Below are 17633 nucleotides of genomic sequence, written 5' to 3'. Positions count from 1 at the left end.
GTTTTGAAGCCGAGTGGGGAAGTTACACTGACGAGGGCCGGCCAAAAAAACAAAAAGGGAGCGAAAGGGCTAAACGTTAGCAGTCACGTTCATCCGGGAGCTCTCGGTGTTTTGGTCCAAATACCAATAAAAGTGAGCGCTGCACTTTTAGGTAAGCGATGCGCTGTCTGTTTAAAATGTTTATCCCGCTACTATGCCAATAGTGTGTATGTGGCACTTTTATTATGAGAACATGCTATTAATTATGTAAACAATGTGTTTGCATCGTTTACTGAGATTTGTATAGGAGCCCTTGTTCCTATGAGACATGTACTTCTTTGATTGCACTGATTCTGCTTTCAGCGTTCGGTGTTTTCTCCATTGTTATATTAATACTTATGTTGTTATATTAATACTTTTAAAAGGACTTAGTCTACGTATAATTATGTTGTTGCGTGATTGAACTGATATGGCATGGGCCTACATCTTCTCTTTGGTCTGTTGTTACTTTTTTTCAACACATTTTTTATGGCAAAGTCTGATTATTCATTATCTATTTCATTTTTCTCTTTGAAATTGAGATTTAATTAATATTCTTAATCTTAACTTTGTTCTGTTGACTTACACTTTTGTTTTACAAAGTGTATCAATAGGATATACAGGATATGAATAGATTTGTATTGAAGACTGGGAAAAGCCTGATAAAAACACAAGTTAAACAACATTCACCTCAGACCGCAAAGTCTTTTTAAATTTGGTGTTAATCTGGCTTCAGTAAAACTTGTAGTTGGGCCCCATTCTAGCCTTGATGAATATATAAATATTAGATATGGGAAGAAATCTAACATTTCACCCAGTTGCTGGTTTGGTAATAACCTTGGGAAAGATGCCCAACTAAATTAAGAGGGTGCATTGAGTAACAATACAGCATTTGCCAGTTTTTCCATGTTTACTTATACAACCAACACGATGAATCACACTATTCCGCCTCCTCTGTTGGGCATCTCACTCTCCACACTGTTGATCCAAACGAATGTTGACACTTTGTTCCAGGGTTAGTCAGGACACACCCAGTCCTAACTTCAACACAGGAACTGGATGATCAGAAAGAGGGACGGGACAGACAACTGCATCCTTCTGGAGAACAGCAGCGTAATCACAGAGTGTGTGAGGTGAGACAACGTGTCGTTGATTATAACGGATGGGAATGTTTTGAATTACTGTGTTTACGGATCTTCTTAAAGGAATGCATCTTATGATGAGCTTTTCCTTCCCGCAGATAGCTTCACCACAGAGGTCAAAGCTCTGCAACAATGGATGTCTCCGGCGAGGACTATGGGAACTACACCTATGATTACTACCTGGAGTACGGAGACCTAGAGGAACTTAAAGTAGACCACAGGCAGAGGGAAACTATGCACATAATCTCAGTGGTCATTTACATTATTTCCTTTGTGCTTGGTCTGATTGGAAACGGAACTGTTATTTGGGTGATAGCATTGAAAAGCAAAAAGACAGTCAACAATGTTTGGTTGCTCAATCTAGCCTTGGCAGACTTTGTGTTTGTGCTTTTTCTCCCCTTCTACATTGATTACATACTGCGGGACTTCCACTGGGACTTTGGTGTGGTCATGTGTAAGCTCAACTCGTTTGTGTCTGTGATGAACATGTATGCCAGTGTGCTCTTTCTCACAGTGCTCAGTATAGACAGGTATGTGTCTCTGGTCCACCTCAGCTGGTCTCAGAGGTATCGCACTATAGAGAGGGCCTGGGTTGTATGTGGTTGCATATGGTGGCTGGCTGCTGCCTTGAGCTGCCCTGCGCTGATTTTTCGTGACACCATGCGCCTACACGACAAGGTGGTGTGCTTTAACAACTTCCACACACAGGATGGACACACAGCGGCGATGAGACACATTATGATCGTGGTCATTCGTACCACTGTTGGCTTCTTGTTGCCTTTTACTGCCATATGTGTGACGGGTATACTTCTGACAATCAAAGTGAATCAATCTGGTGGCTTGTTTCGGCTGTCCAGCTTCTCCAGAACAGTCTCTGCAGTAATTCTGGCCTTCTTTTTATGCTGGGCACCTTTTCATACTTTTAGCTTGATGGAGTTATCCGTACATTCCTCATTATACCTGCACAACATACTGAAATCTGGCTTTCCTCTTGCCACCAGTTTAGGCTTTTTTAACAGCTGCATTAACCCCCTCCTGTATATGCTCCTGGGCAAAAAGGTGCGTCATATCCTGAAGCGTGCATGCCTGGACATTACTAAGAGTTCACTGAGAGAGCTCAGCCAGTCAATCTCTGCCACCGAGATGGAGTCTGTGCCAGGAGATCACCAGGACAGTGTCCCAGAGGAGCCTGTGGAGTCATCAACTGTATGATTACAACCATCCTCAGACTGTAGGCCTAGTTGTTGTCCATGAAAAACATGAAAGTAAGACTGGCTATTACTTTACCGTGAATCCGTAAATGTGGAGGTTTATCGTTGCTGTTCTTTCCAGCTGTAGTGGCAAGATTTTCCTATTTTGTTTAATTTGGACAGAGTTGTGCATAATTACTCTGAAAGGAAAAGCTGAGCAGAACTGTGCATAATGTGCACATGGAGTTAATATATCTTTCCCTTTAGTTTACATTTGCACAACTCCAGTGATTTGCAATGAAAGATGCGAGAAAAAACAAAAAATAATCTGCTGGTATATTGATAATGAATTGATGGTTTATATATATAAATTAACTATATATATATATTAAATAAATATATAACAGAATATATAAAATTCTGATATTTTTTACTATTTTCTGTGATTTTACAAACAAAGTAAAAGTAAAACAAAAGGATGTATCCATATGAATTAGTTGCAGTGTTATATCAAATGTAAATAACGTATTTAACCTACTGAATTTGTTATTGTTGTGGTCTACTCTTGAACGACATCTTTTAGTTAGAGATGAGATATGTTGCATAAATCTATTGGTAGTCAATATTAGTATGTTTTCATACAGTTTTGTATGGCTGGTAGTCACCTATTAATGTATTGTAAGTAAGCTGATTTTTATTGAGAATTGTATAAATGTTTTATTCTAATATATTTCAAGTAAATAGCATATTTCTTAATAAAATGATTCTTCTGAATTTTTGTAAATTGAGTATTTTCTTTATATTGTTTGACTTGATGTGAGAAGAGTCTGTCAATAAAAAAAGCAGGATTTGATGTTTTATGTACACACAGTTTACATTTCAAGCAGCACGACCCGAAATCAAGATGTGCATTTCCTTCCATTTCCTGAGGTTCTGTTTAACCAGACATTTCCTGTTATTTCTTTCTGGTGAACTCTGACTTGTAAGGATGACACGACTGTTGGTTTAAGACAAGATAGTTCCCCATCCTGTCTGTGACCGTAAGGTTGGATCCCTGGGGTAACTGTAAAAATCAGGGGAAAGAAGCAAACATTTAGACTTCTTCAACAACTACAATCAGCATCACTTCACTTTGTGGAAAATGTGTGTACCTGCGACCCCTCCATCGTTTCAATTAAGTGCTCTTTAAAGTGGCTCAGGATGAAAAACGAATTAAGTGTCAACTAGATTAGGTCTGTGTATGTGAGAGAAAAATCCTGCTGTAGCTGCTACTTTACCACAGACTAGATCAGTCAGTAATTGCAGGAAAAGTAGAGGAAAAAGTGGCCTTGGATTATTATAGCCGATACAGGAGTACATAATCCTTGACGCAGCAGAATAACAAAACAGTGCGCCATCTGCGTCGCAGGCAGTCTCCTGAGACGAACCCCAAACACTGGCAAGGTAAGCAACACATCACCGTAGTGTTTAGGAAATAGTATTTAGCAGACTAAATGCTGACAACATACTTAACGTTAAGTATGTCGTCAACATTTAGTCTGCTGACCGAATGTTAGAAACGGCTTCTTATTAGAATAAACGGACTAGTCTTCTGGCAATAGGTTGACCTCACGTGTTACGTTCGCTTGTTTGAGGCAAAGTGTGTTCACATTTGTGATTTTGGAGTCAACGTTACAAACGCGGTGTAAGCTGCTCGCGGTGGCAGTGGATACTATGTATCATTGGCGTAACGTATGACTATGTCGCGAGCTAACACAGCTAGCTTTGCTTGGTAGTTACATCATTTGGCAGGTCTAAGGTTCGTTACATTTGGCGTAGTTTAACAGTTTTAACATGTCCTTTAAAGGGCGCCATGAATAGCAGGCTATCATTTAGACGTGTTCTTTTTAAAAAAAAATACGTCGCAGTATAAATTAGCTGCTCTAAATGACAAACGTTTGCTCGTGTTTCTGCTATTGTTTTGCTTGCTCGTTGCATACATGCTTTACGGTTCTTCTGGGTTTATATGACGCAGTAGCTTTGAACATCTTAAAGTCTTGCCGATACTTGACACATGTGTTTACCAGAAGAAGTAGAACCTTTACACGTGACGTTGACTCTCTTGCAGCATGTTGCGTTTGCCTGTTGTGAGCCGGAGTCTTTTTCCAGCAGCAATTATCAGAGGAAGTACGACTGCAACGAACAATGGTAAGACCAATGTCCCTTCATAACCGGATTAATTGATCATATGTGTGTCTTGTGTATCAGCAGAACACCCAGGCTGTATGTTGTCTGTTGTGTGCAAGCACCTGAACCCTTGTCACTTTGCTCCACTAATGGATTATAGGCAGGATTACAGATTTACCAGATACCACATCTGGTGCCAGGCTGTTGCTGGCTCAATGTAGCCAATATTACTCGTGGCAATCATGTGTTGTTACTTTGTAATACCCGGGATTCATCATAATAGGATGTGATATAGATGGTGATAAATTATGCAGCTGTTTTTTATTTTTATTTTTTTTAAGTAACAGTTCTTGGATGAAAATAAAAGGAAAGATTTGCAATAAAAATGTTGTTTTTGTCTGTGCTTGAAGCTCGCACCGCAGCAACAGCCGCCGCCAGTAACCTTGTGGAGGTATTCGTGGATGGGAACCCTATCATGGTGGAGCCAGGAACCACCGTGTTGCAGGTAACACGCTAAATCCATGCATACAGTCACATAAGATAGATAGATTGATTGTTGACATATTGAGTCATGATATCAGATTTGGCACTGACTCAAATCTTCTCACAGGCATGTGAAAATGTAGGAATGCAGATTCCTCGCTTCTGCTACCATGAGCGCTTGTCGCATGTGTCTGGTGGAGATAGAGAAAGTTCCTAAGGTAAGCTTCAGGTGTTTTTCTATTTATGGTAGCCAGCATGCTGCACTAATTTGCCTTAAATAACTTGGAATGATTAGTAATCATTTTTCATTCAACTTAAAGCCGGTGGCAGCTTGTGCGATGCCGGTCATGAAGGGCTGGAACATTTTAACCAACTCTGACAAAACAAGAAAGGCAAGGTAGGATCAAAAGTAAGACATTGTATTCTCTAATAATATTACATATTTGTGTTTGGTTAGAGTTAATATTGCTCTGTAATTATTCCAAGTGGTCTGTGGGCAATTTTCAACTGAGGTGATATGATAACCCACATCTAAAAACACAACAAATCTAATGTTTCTTTGTATTAAAGTAACCTGTTTCATTTTACACAGAGAGGGTGTGATGGAGTTCCTGCTGGCTAACCACCCATTAGACTGTCCAATCTGTGATCAGGGGGGAGAATGTGACCTACAGGTAAAAATAAATCACCACCAGTGAACAGTAGATGTGTTTTTTATAGGCTTGAGAGTGTGCATGACCAAAACTGCATTATTTTATTTATAATTTAATACAAGATTGACAAATACGACTGAACACTATTTTGTTTGAAGGACCAGTCCATGCAGTTTGGCAGTGACAGCAGCCGCTTCACAGAGGGCAAAAGAGCCGTGGAAGACAAAAACATTGGTCCCCGTATCAAAACCATTATGACTCGCTGCATCCAGTGCACTCGCTGTGTGCGGTGCGTCACACATTCAATCAATATCTAGAGTAAGTTGAGATGCTGATTAAGTTAAGGATATGAAAATGAGTCTTTTTTTGCTCCTACAGCTTTGCCAGTGAGATTGCAGGCGTGGAGGACCTGGGCACCACTGGCAGAGGCAATGACCTGCAGATCGGGACCTACGTGGAGAAGATGTTCATGTCGGAGTTATCTGGGAACGTTATCGATATCTGCCCAGTGGGGGCCCTCACCTCTAAACCATATGCATTCACGGCTCGCCCTTGGGAGACCAGGTTTTTGGATTGTGCTCTTCCTGTTTGAGTCACTTTTTAGGGTCAAAGGTTAGTTTTTAATCTCATGTATTACCTTTGGTTTTCTGCAGGAAGACAGAATCCATTGATGTCCTGGATGCTGTGGGTAGTAACATGGTGGTGACCACTCGCGGGGGCGAGGTGATGAGGATCTTGCCTCGTCTTAACGAGGATGTTAATGAGGAGTGGATCTCAGACAAAACCAGGTACTTTTCTAACGACACAAAGTTTACTTTAAGGTGTCCTGTATGATGTTTGCGTCATTGCTGAGCTCTCTCATGCTTCCCGTCCTGACAGGTTTGCGTATGATGGACTCAAAAGGCAGAGGCTTACTCAGCCGATGGTGAAAAACGAGTGTGGGCAGTTCGTTCCCACAACCTGGGAAGATGTGCTGACTCGAGTGGCTGGAGTAGTATGTAATTTATGATGGTCGACCTGTAACAGTGGAGGATAATTTGCAACTTGTTGTTTCAACTTTGGCTTGTCCTAAGTAACATCTGTTTCTTTGACGGTTGCAAAGAGTTGAAGGAAACACTGTTGCTGCCGTCGTCGGGGGCTTGGTGGATGCAGAGGCTCTGATTTCCCTGAAGGATTTGCTGAACCGTTTGAATAGTGACAACCTGTGCACTGAGGAGGTGTTCCCAATGGCTGGAGCTGGGTAAGGCCACAGAGAGAGGGAAACTGAAGATGGGACACAGCCAGTTGGACTTGAAGTTAAGTTTCTGATTTTACTTTGGCTTCTTCAGATCTGACCTGCGTTCAAACTATCTTTTAAACACTGGGATTGCTGGCATTGAAGAAGCCGACCTGATGCTTCTGGTCGGCACAAACCCGCGCTATGAGGCTCCTCTCATCAATGCACGAATCAGGAAAAGGTAGTTGAACAGTGTCAGAGTAGTAAATCTGAGTTATGTTCAACAAAAATGCGCATCCTTTAATATGCTCTTGGCGTCTCTGATTCAGCTGCCTTCACAATGAGTTGCAAGTGGCTCTTTTGGGAAAGGAAGTGGACCTAAGTTACACGTACGACCATCTTGGGGAGTCTGCCAAGGTACTTCAGGAAATCGCGTCAGGAACTCACCCATTCTCCCAGGTAACACTCTCAGTCATGTAATGATTGTTATCAGTCAACTTCAAAGTATCTTAGTCTTTTATCTTCTCTTGCAGGTCTTGGCTAAAGCTAAGCATCCTGTTGTTGTGGTTGGAAGCAGCTGTCTGCAGACAGAGGACGGGGCCGCGATAATGGCTGCTGCGTCAACCATTGCGCAGAACGCTTGCGTCAGCAGTGGCGCTGAGGAAACCTGGAAGGTTCTCAACGTGCTTCACAGGTCTTGGAAAATTAGAGGGAAAGCTTTCGGGAACAGGGAGTGTTCAAGAGGGATGTTAACCGTAATATGTGTGCTGTTTTTTTCCCCCTGTGTCTTCAGGGTTGCCAGTCAAGTGGCTGCACTTGATCTTGGATACAAACCAGGTGTGGAGGCGATCAGAAAGAACCCACCCAAAGTTCTGTTCCTACTAGGAGCTGATGCCGGCTGCATTACTCGCTAGGACCTCCCGAAGGACAGCTTCATAATATATCAAGGTCCGCTGTCTTACTGCACAGCAGCAGAAGCTTTCATTTACATGAATGCATGTATGGCATCAATGTATGGTATGAATGCATGTATGGCTGACGTCATACTTCCTGGAGCTGCGTATACTGAGAAATGTAGCACCTATGTGAACACGGAGGGCCGTGCCCAGCAGACCAAAGTGGCTGTGACTCCCCCGGGCATGGCAAGGGAGGACTGGAAGATCATCAGAGCCATATCCGAGGTGAACTACCAAACAAAATAAAAATAAAGTTGTATTAAATAATAAGAAGTAAGACTAAATGCTGTGTATTTTCTCTGTCCATCTACAAGCTTGCTGGAGTGACTCTGCCATATGAAACCCTCGACGAAGTGCGTGCTAGAATAGCCGAGGTTTCCCCAAATCTGGTGCGATATGATGATGTGGAGGAGGCCAACTACTTTAAGCAGGCTAATGAACTGTCAAAGGTCAGCTATTATCTTCCTCCAGCATGTGTTTAGTGGATTACAGAGGAGGCACTAACAAAGCTTTATTTAAATATCTGCTAATTCAGTTTTTCCTTATCTTAGTTTGCGTCACACTGTTCTTCATAATGATCGCGATATCTGGCTTATCTCTCGCAGGCAGTGAACCAGGCTGTCCTTACTGGACCTTTAGTCCCTCCACAGCTTACTGTGAAGGACTTCTATATGACAGGTGGGTCACTAGTACTCTGGAACTGCTCTCACTAAACCTAGTCTAAATGTTGTTTTCACTCCGAAATCCTCCAGGAAACACAGCAGTGATGTATCACCGCCTTAATTTAAATATATTCATGTTTATTTCATTTTTATAGAGAGGAATACTAATAGCAATACGAACACTAATGTCACATATTCTATCTTTTATTACTGCATCTAATTTGCAATGTGCCATTATATGCCCTCATTAGCTACTGTGTTAAATTAGTTATTTTCTATCCAAATTAAATATATCAAAATGACAATTCCCACAAAAGTGTTACACTTTGGCTGAATAAAGTAATCATTGAAAGCTTCTTGTTTGAATGCCAGTCATCAGAGGTTTCTCTCAAAGTCTGCTCTGCAAGCAGAGCAGACTTTGTGTTGTTTACTGCTGTGCTTCTTATTCAAGGAAGTGTTTTGTTGCTTCTGCAGTTGTTATGAAGGCAAGCCGCCTGGAGCACCCACAATAATTTTGAATCTCTGTTTGAACCAGCATACGGAGACCACAGTGTACATACTCGGAAATGAAAGTAATTGTTTGTTGTGTTTATAGGAAAAAAAAGAAATCTTGTGTCATTTGCCCACAGATCCGATAAGCAGAGCCTCCCAGACGATGGCGAAGTGTGTGAAAGCTGTCAGGGAGGGAGCACAAGCTGTGGACGAGCCATCCATATGCTAAAGAATGATGCATAGCACAGTCAAAATATATATATACGCACAACTCAACTATTTGCACATGTCTAGAATTGTTTATATTTGCACTGTTTTATAATAGTAGGTGCCTCATCATCTATGCAAATTATGGAAGCATGTGCTTCGTACAGAGTCGATATGTAAGGTTATTTTACCAAATCTCCAAAGACGCCTAACAGTTAGTTTTCATCTCTTATGACTTTTTAGTAGGTGTAACCAAAGATTCAAAATCCTTATTCAAAAGTACATATGATATATTGTCTTATTGTAAAATTACGAACATTAAAAGTGTTGAGATTATATTTTCCTAAAGGTATATGAGTGTACAGTATTACAAAATAATGTATATTTGTGTATGAACCAGTTTTCTATGTAAAGCGTAATGAACCCAAATATTTAAAGTGTGTTCCTGTAAAAAAAATATACCTGTACTGGTGCCATGGAGGGTGCTGTCTTGTTTTTATGCGAAATCAATACAATTTAGCTCCTATATCTGTCAGGCACGTGGTCCATCATCAGTGAACAGCCGGCAGGACGATAGCCTGGTCCAGATGGATTTCCACTGCAACACTTTGCAGGACCTCTCAGTCAAGATAGTTCAACCAAATTGCTTAAAATGTGAAAAATGCAAACGGCACTGTCATTCACCGAAACTGCCATTTCTGTCCTAAAGAGATCAACATGACACTTGAACATTGTAGGGGTTTTTAACGAAGTTGAATTTCCAATATGGTAGGAGAGGTTGTTGTTGTTGAGCGGATTGTTGTCATGTCCTCGCAGTGCCTGTAGTGGTGCTGTGAGGAGTCTGCTGTGGATCCAACAAAAATCCTCAGCAGTCTGCCTACTGCTTGTATTTTGCTCTGGATAGCCTATATTTAAATGCATCCGTATTTCAAGATATTCCAAGCTCGATGAAGATCACTGTTATTATCCTATCTCGACTATCGATGCAGAAATAGCCTAGCTGAATCGAATAGACTTTTCGGCCGTCTGTCTGGAGCGAATACCTTACACAGCCCATACCAATTCAAGGTAAGCGAAATCATTCACAGCCTCGGTCTCGATTTCTGAGTGTACCGTTTTGCACTGCTTTCAAACGGTCGAGCGGTCAACTAGAGGCCGCTGTGCCATCGAAGCTAATAGGCCTCATTTATTTTACAACTTGTGATCTGACCAAATGACTCGGCGCCTTAAGTAGATATAAGAAGTGATGTAATGTTGACAGTTTCAAGTCGTATAGTCTGCTAACGTGACACTATGCAATGATGGTGGCAATAATTCATATCGATTATTACGGAGGCCTTCGGGGACAGGCCTTACGCCTCGTATGTAGACCCTTTGTTTGGAGGAATTTAGCTATAAATGTGCCGTGTTTATATACACAAAATCCCACGATTGGGACAAGTTATCTCATGTAATGTATGACTACGCTAGCATTTTTCTTTATGAAACTAAACTGAAAATATACCTTTTTTATAGTGTTGTCATTAGCTGATGTTTCCGTTTCCTGGTTAGCTACCGCCTACTAATTTGTGTTTTTAGCTTGTGAGCTAACTATCGCATTTAAATTTCCGTGTCTGTTTTATGTTGATGAAATGTATTTCTGCCTGAAGATAGATCAAGTTATGTATTGTGGATGTATGTTACACCTAACAGTTAGATCCGCTTACAATTTAATAGTGTAAAGTTTCACATCTGTCCAACGGCTTCAAGCTAATGTTGGCAAGCTAGCTCCCCAGGCTCCAATGATAGCCAGCTAACGTTCGTCACCGTTTGCTGCTTGTCCGGTTCTCCGTATCTAAAGTTGTGAATGTGAGCCCAGGCTGATACGAATGGCAATTTGCCAACACGTCCTTGTATGTCCAACATTGACCACAGCTGTCAAGAACGTAGCGCTCTTAGAACAACCCTGAAAACACACAATTCATGTTAAATATAGCAGCTAAGCTACTGTTGAAGCGGGGCAGCTAACGCTACAATAATCGTTACAGTGTACTGTAATATACCCGTAGCAGCCGGTGTGTGTGTTTTGTTATGAAGCGCGACACTCTTGTTCAATCTGAAAAGGCGACTTTTTGATTGAGTTGTTTTAGAGTTCAGATAGTTTGTAAATGATGCACACACAAGAGCAGGACACATGTTTCTAGCTTTTAACTTTGTCAAGCAGGCTGCTGTCATGCAAGATGCTGTTATACCAGCATCATCTTATCTTGTAAGTGCTAGCTTGGAGGATAATTGAAAGGACTGTTTGCTATAATGATCAATTCTCTATTCACATTGAGAATGAGAAGGTGTAAATGCAACCAGTATTCAGACGCAACGTTTGTCTAGACTTAAGTTGTTCTCAAATAAGTATTGGAATGTCAGTGCAATTTAGTTTTCTTCACATTATACAGTCAAATAGTAGTTAAACGATCACGCAACTATCAAATCAGTTGCAATAAAATTATATTGCATAATTATGTGGGCTTCCTGAATATTATCATTAAATACTAATCATATTAGGGATAAGAGCTAGGTAAACGGTCACCTGTTATAAAGACTATTTCCATGTCTCTCAGTCTCTACCCTGCATGTTGCATGCATGGTTGCCCTCAATATGAAGTGTTAGTGATGTAATTCTTGGTTGTCCCCGACTTTATCCAATCAGCTGATGTTGTCAAGAACAAGAGTCACGTGATGTATGAAGGCAAACACATACACTTCTCAGAGGTGGACAATAAGCCGTTGTGCTCGTACAGCCCAAAGCTCTGCAAGCAACGCAGACTAAATGGCTATGCTTTCTGCATCCGGCACGTTCTGGAGGACAAGACAGCCCCCTTCAAGCAATGTGAATATGTGGCAAAGTACAACAGCCAGCGATGTACCAACCCCATCCCCAAGTCGGAGGACCGCAGGTGTGTATGTTTCATGTGCATGTGTAGCGTCTTCCACTGGGGCTGCACAATTAATTCAAATTATGTCAAAATGGCAATATGGCCTACTGCAATTCTTAAAATCGAAATATTTGTTAATGGTGAAATGTGTGTCAAAATACCATTTAAATTAAATATTGTTGTGCTGCAGAAATGCCCTGTTACACATTATATTCTACAGAATTAATAAAACATCTTTGTTTGGTACAGATCCCTGCAAAAAATAACACCACAATCATTTAAATAGTTTGAATGAAATTGATGATGTAATCATGTCGCAATTACAAGGTCAACATTATGCTGAGGTTGTGCTCTTGTTTTCCAGATACTGTAACAGCCACCTGCAGGTTCTGGGCTTTATCCCCAAGAAGGAACGGAAGAAGAAGCATGACGCTTTGGAGGAGATGCGCTCCCGGGCTCACCTGGAGTCAGTGGCTCTCAACATAACTGTGCCCTCTCTAGCTCTGAAAGCTCACAATGGTCTAGATCAACTTCTGCCATCTCCTCCCTGTACACGCCTGTTACCCCTCCCCGATGAGGGACTCCTGGACCCTTTTGCCTTTTATGAGGACGACACCGATGGGGAGGAGGTGGGTACTCCTCGGAAGGGCAGCGCCATCAAGAAGAAACTACAGAGTCGGCTGTTGCTCAACCAGAAACTCTGCCATGACACGGACCTCTTCCAGCCACCTCCTGAGCACTTTACTCCCTCCCCTGCCCCCCGTGTCCACCCCTCCTCGCCTCTCAACACTCATCTCCCACGGCAGCAGTCAGGTCTTCTCCAGCTGCCCCAGCACTCCAGCGTGACTTCCTTCATCTTCCCAGGACAGCAGCAGGGTTTATTATGCAATCCACCACCACCTCAGACGGTCAACTTTCTGCCTCCAGGGATGTGCGCAAATGCAGCACCCAGTCCAGTGCAGCCTTCTGGGCCATCACTCAGCAGGAAAATGCCTTTCACCGCTACTCACTTGCCTGTCAGTTGCAAGGACATTGGCAGTAACAATCAGCGGCACACGGTTGTCATGCGTCCCGCTGCCTTCTCACCTTCTGCCAGCTGCCTGGCCAGGTTGCAACATCTGGTGCAGCTCTGTGCCAAGACACACCAGGAGCACGGAGACCTCTTTCCTCATCTAGGTGCTTAATTTAAATGCATTTACCACTCAGTTTTTCCATGCATATAAATTCATGTGGGATAGTGTAGCAATTGAGATTTGAGCCTGCCGAGATAGATGAGCTGCTCTAACAAGTTCTCTTCCAGGACTGGACTGGTCAGAAGACAGTGCTGATGATGATGATGATGAAGATGAGGAGGCAGAGACTTTTGTTCCTTTCCAGAGCTCGTGGAGACCACATAATGAGTCGGTATTCCAATACTTTTCCCCACAGTTCTAAACTTTGACCCGGTGCTTCTCGTCATGATTGCTGTCTATTGTTTTCTGAACAGGTTGGAGGACGACAGCGGTTCCTCGCGGAGAACGCGGCTGCTTAGGCTTTGTTCGTACCTCCGGGAGAAATACAAGCACATGTGCAGGCAGGAGAGGGCGAGTATCCGCCAAAAGAGATACCGGTATGCCTTCCGCAAAGCCTTGCTGCACGCTGCCAGTAACAACCCCGACTGTGCTGGCCAGCTGATCCAGGAGTTACGCGGTGCCTCTCGAAGCTCCTCGAGGTAATCTAGCAAAATGTCACAGTCGTCAGTTTTTGCTTATCTCCCAGTCACGAAACCCTCCCATCACCCGGATGTGTTTTTATACCCGTGCAAACAGCAAAGTGTGCTGCTTTCATGACCGACTCGCTGTCATCTCCTGATTTGAAACATACGAAAACATCACAAATGTGGAGTGTTGTCACTGTTTGTGGCTGTTGGCTCAGCCCCGGCTCTGTATGTTTCTACAGTGTGCCTCCGGCGAGGCAGCAGAGCACAGATGCGGGGACCTGCACCGGCAGCACAAAGGGCCAGGCCTGCAACAACCGAGCTCTGCCCTTCACTCGACACTGCTTTCAGCGTATCCTTTCCACCACGTCGCCTACTAGCTTTGCCAGTTTTGAGTTGTAAGAGGGTTGTGATTAGTGGAGTACTACGATCGTAGGCTTTCCGTCTAGTGTGTTATTTCCTTTATTGTCCTCTGCAGACATTCTGTTGAATCGTTCCCAGCAGCTCTTCGCTAGTTGCACAGCCAAATTTGCAGATGGTCAGCAGTGCTCCATCCCTGTGTTTGACATCACGCACCAGACACCACTCTGTGAAGAGCATGCCAAAAAAATGGTGAGTGTTTTTTTTTTCGCAGTTAGACGAGAAGATTGACACCTAAGAGTGGTATTAGTCGTCTCATCTAACGCTGCAAGAAATTGAACAGGCGTATTTCCCGAAACGTCGAAAGTTTCCTTTAACTTCCCCGTTATTGCTTGTGCCTGCTCCTCCTACGGGATAATGTTGTGACTCGATGCTCTTTCATACACGACACGCAGGATAATTTCCTGCGAGGGGACGGTAACAGACGAGTGCAGCACCACCAGCAACAGCGAAAGCCACGTAAAAAGACCAAACCACCGGCGCTCACCAAAAAACACAAGAAGAAGCGGAGGAGAGGACCGCGGAGGCCTCAGAAGCCCATCCCTCCAGCGCTGCCACAGGGGAACCTGGGAATGCCTTCTACAAGCCTAGCGATGCCCTCACAGGCCAGCATCAGGTAAGACACACTTGTGTCTCTTCCGCTGTTTACTTTCAAATTGAATATACCTGTACCCTCATTCACGGGCTCTCGTGTCACACGTGTTGTGTCTGTTCACGAAGTGTATCTCATCGTTGTACCAGGAGCCCGTCAACTCCAGACCTGAGTACGGAGGAGCTTCCGGACGACATCACCAATGAAATGGCAGACATTCCAAATGACCTCGAGCTGAACCAGGAGGATTTCTCCGACGTGTTACCGAGACTACCTGATGACCTGCAGGTCTTCGACTTGTTTGAAGGTTGTCATACAGCTGATTCTTTCATGTGTCTGCTGGTGAAGTCCTCTCTGTCTGTGCTTTTAAAAGTGTTAAATTCTGCTTCTGTGTGCGTTTAGGTAAGAATGGAGATTTATTGCCCACCACGGAAGAGGCTGAGGAGCTGGTGCGTGCACTGCAGGCGATGGGGTCCTACCCAGACTCTCTGGTGTGCCTGACCTCCATGGGAGACCTGGCCCCATCTGAAGGAGTGGACCACCGAGCCATGACCGTGTTCCCTGGTCCGGTCCAGCCGGGTAGCATGGGGGACCTGCTCAACAGCCGCATGCCTACGGAGAACTTCACCAGCCTCGAGCTGGAGGACAACTTACTGCAGTCCACCGGGGGCCACTTCCCCCCCTCGCCGCCATCTCAGCCCGCTAACCAGCCCCAGACGTCATCTTCTTCTACAGTAGCCCCCTCCAACCCCTCCCTGCTCACGCAGACCTCCATAGCGGAGCGAACGTTTTCCCGGACGCACGCATCCCACGTCCTGACCAAGTCGGATGCGCCCACATCGTCTCCCCAAGGCAGCCACTACAGCAGTGAGCACGTGCCATCCCCGTACAGTGACCACATCTCTTCTCCCCACGCCAGCACCTTCCAGACAGACACCCCTCTGCTGCTGGAAGTCCCTCTCAGCGGGGTACCGGGACCCCCGCGCTCGTCGTGGAACAATCTCCCTCTCCCCCTCACGGACCCCACACAGTTCGGCAATCTCATAGGATCAGAAAGTCATCTCATTTCCACCTCCCTGTCCACGCCCCCGGCCACCACGCACTCTGTGACGCTGCAGCCCATGGCGGCGCTGTCGGCGATGCCCCAGAGTGGCTTGACGGGTTTAACGACTTCCCCCTCATCCTCCCTCCCGGCCTCTTCGCACAATCTTCTGACCTCCACGCACCCCAAGCAACAGCTCCCACAGTTCATCGCGGCCTTTGGCCATCAACTGGCCTCCCACAGTGGCATCCCGAAAGACGTTCAGCCGAGCCACAGCTCCACAGCGCCCCCCGCTGGCTTTTCCATCGTTAGTGCCACCGCTGCAAGTGCCAACAGCGCCACGCCGCCCTTCACGCAAAGCAAATGAGAGCCGTCGGGCCTGCAGCGGCTGCGCGGCGGTCTGTGGACTCTCAGTCGCTTACAAATCCAGTCGGCTGGCTCCTGATCGACCACCCCTCCTCATCTGCTACATGTGTGCAATGTGGTAATCGTGCACTATTTGATAATGAATTTGCACAACCTCAATATTTTCTATTTTCATTCTTTGATCCTGTAGCCAGGCGGGGTCTGGGATTTTTAAGTCGGTGTGAGTCCACTAGTGTGATGCCTTGTGGTCCTGTCAGCAGGGGGGCGGGGGGGGGGCAGACAGTCAGATTTTGCGATGAAATAAACGGGTGAAAATTCGCGGAAGGACCTTAGCAGAGATTATCTGTCGCAGTGCTCAGAATTCATTGACATGAAGCCTCAATCGGTGGTCGGTTTGTTTGCCAGTTCAAGTCCTGTCTTTAAATGATCAACTGTACCCTGCCTTGCTCAGACAGCCATTGCGTCTCCACCTGTTCATACATGGCTTCTGTCACCCTCTGGAACAACAAAGAGTACAGGTTGTGATATGTGTGACCCCCCCCCAATTATGTTTCAAGCTATTTAACTGTTGTCATGATATAGAATCTTACCGAGTCAGATTTCACAGTATGAATTTACCAAAATGCTTTTTAACAGCTGTTTTTATATCGTGTATACTGTACATGTGCTCATTTATCGGTTTGCTCAGATGTCAAATATCTCCGACCTCACCATTGGTTGTGGGACTCTGAGTGGCCTAGTAGACACTTGAAGGTAAATATAGTTTCTTAAAGCAATAAACACATTAACATAACTCTAGCATCGTACGGTATTTTATTGGTCTCGTTACACGTATCTTCACTTGTGAGTCCAGGCTGGATCAGGAACATACTTTGGCCTCTGTAACTGTTTTACAGCAGAAATATTTCACTCAGCTAGAGACCAGTGGTCAGGTCAGCCTGCTTCTCGGGTCACACACAGTGGAATTTTTTTTTTAAAGGCAAATAAATGAGTGTCAGTGTTAATGGTGGTGGTGGTGGTGGTGGTGGGGGGGGGGGCGATGATGTGTTGTCCAGGGTCTTTAAGTGTCTACTCTCAAAGGTGCTCTCTGGTCCACATACAATGGTAATTAGTGACGCCAAGGAAACTCACGACAAGATGTCAACGCCAGAACACCCAGAGAGGGCTAAATGATTTAAATTGTACAAAAATGGTGTGTTGAGCAGTGTCTGTTTAACTAAAACTCTCTTGCTGATTTTAAGCTAAATTATGCAAACCTGAGAGCTCCTCCCCCTGTTACCAACTCATACAGCAGTACAACCACGGCTTCTGATCGATATTATATTAGACATTTGACAGATTGTCAGATATTGTTGAGTATTGGGTCTATAGTAGCACGTCTCTATCTTGGGCTATGTTGGTGAATTATTGAGTAGCAATG

At 44.2% G+C, this 17633-nt stretch overlaps 3 protein-coding genes across 3 annotated transcripts; all 3 read left to right on the top strand.

Annotated features, from left to right (window-relative positions):
- The first annotated feature begins 15 nt into the window (after positions 1-15).
- Positions 16-3032, top strand: cmklr2 (chemerin chemokine-like receptor 2). The gene is made up of 3 exons (XM_079276868.1): positions 16-151; positions 1033-1151; positions 1259-3032. Exon 3 carries the CDS (start codon positions 1293-1295, stop codon positions 2370-2372), a length of 1080 nt encoding a protein of 359 aa, XP_079132994.1. The 5' UTR covers positions 16-151; positions 1033-1151; positions 1259-1292; the 3' UTR covers positions 2373-3032.
- Positions 3033-4016: 984 nt separating this feature from the next.
- On the top strand, positions 4017-9652 carry LOC306783610 (NADH-ubiquinone oxidoreductase 75 kDa subunit, mitochondrial-like). The gene is given in 20 exon segments (XM_079277319.1): positions 4017-4148; positions 4458-4537; positions 4927-5021; positions 5127-5176; positions 5178-5217; positions 5320-5396; positions 5592-5673; positions 5811-5941; positions 6031-6216; positions 6306-6440; positions 6532-6646; positions 6747-6892; positions 6981-7109; positions 7198-7327; positions 7402-7562; positions 7662-7779; positions 7783-8049; positions 8139-8273; positions 8430-8502; positions 9116-9652. Coding segments are annotated over 19 exon segments (2241 nt in total). The 5' UTR covers positions 4017-4148; position 4458; the 3' UTR covers positions 9208-9652.
- A 410-nt stretch (positions 9653-10062) lies between these two features.
- On the top strand, positions 10063-17205 carry ino80da (INO80 complex subunit Da). Its single transcript, XM_079276392.1, has 10 exons — positions 10063-10253; positions 11872-12118; positions 12462-13273; positions 13398-13497; positions 13584-13808; positions 14036-14145; positions 14272-14405; positions 14609-14829; positions 14955-15112; positions 15208-17205. The coding sequence occupies exons 2-10, from the start codon at positions 11901-11903 to the stop codon at positions 16212-16214; spliced, it is 2985 nt and encodes a 994-aa protein (XP_079132518.1). The 5' UTR covers positions 10063-10253; positions 11872-11900; the 3' UTR covers positions 16215-17205.
- The last annotated feature ends 428 nt before the right edge of the window (positions 17206-17633 follow it).

This window comes from Melanostigma gelatinosum (assembly GCF_949748355.1).
Source record: "Melanostigma gelatinosum genome assembly, chromosome: 10".
Lineage (NCBI taxonomy): Eukaryota > Metazoa > Chordata > Actinopteri > Perciformes > Zoarcidae > Melanostigma > Melanostigma gelatinosum.
The sequence above is the reverse complement of the archived record's forward strand: the minus strand, read 5'-3'. Positions and strand labels throughout refer to the sequence as shown.

Excerpts from the sequence above, each read along its gene's own strand:
- ino80da (XM_079276392.1), top strand. The coding sequence starts at position 11,901 with ATGTATGAAGGCAAACACATACACTTCTCAGAGGTGGACAATAAGCCG. Across the intron at positions 12,119-12,461 it reads CCCAAGTCGGAGGACCGCAG|ATACTGTAACAGCCACCTGC; the intron begins GTGTGTATGTTT and ends CTTGTTTTCCAG. Across the intron at positions 14,146-14,271 it reads CACTCGACACTGCTTTCAGC|ACATTCTGTTGAATCGTTCC; the intron begins GTATCCTTTCCA and ends TGTCCTCTGCAG.
- cmklr2 (XM_079276868.1), top strand. The coding sequence starts at position 1,293 with ATGGATGTCTCCGGCGAGGACTATGGGAACTACACCTATGATTACTAC.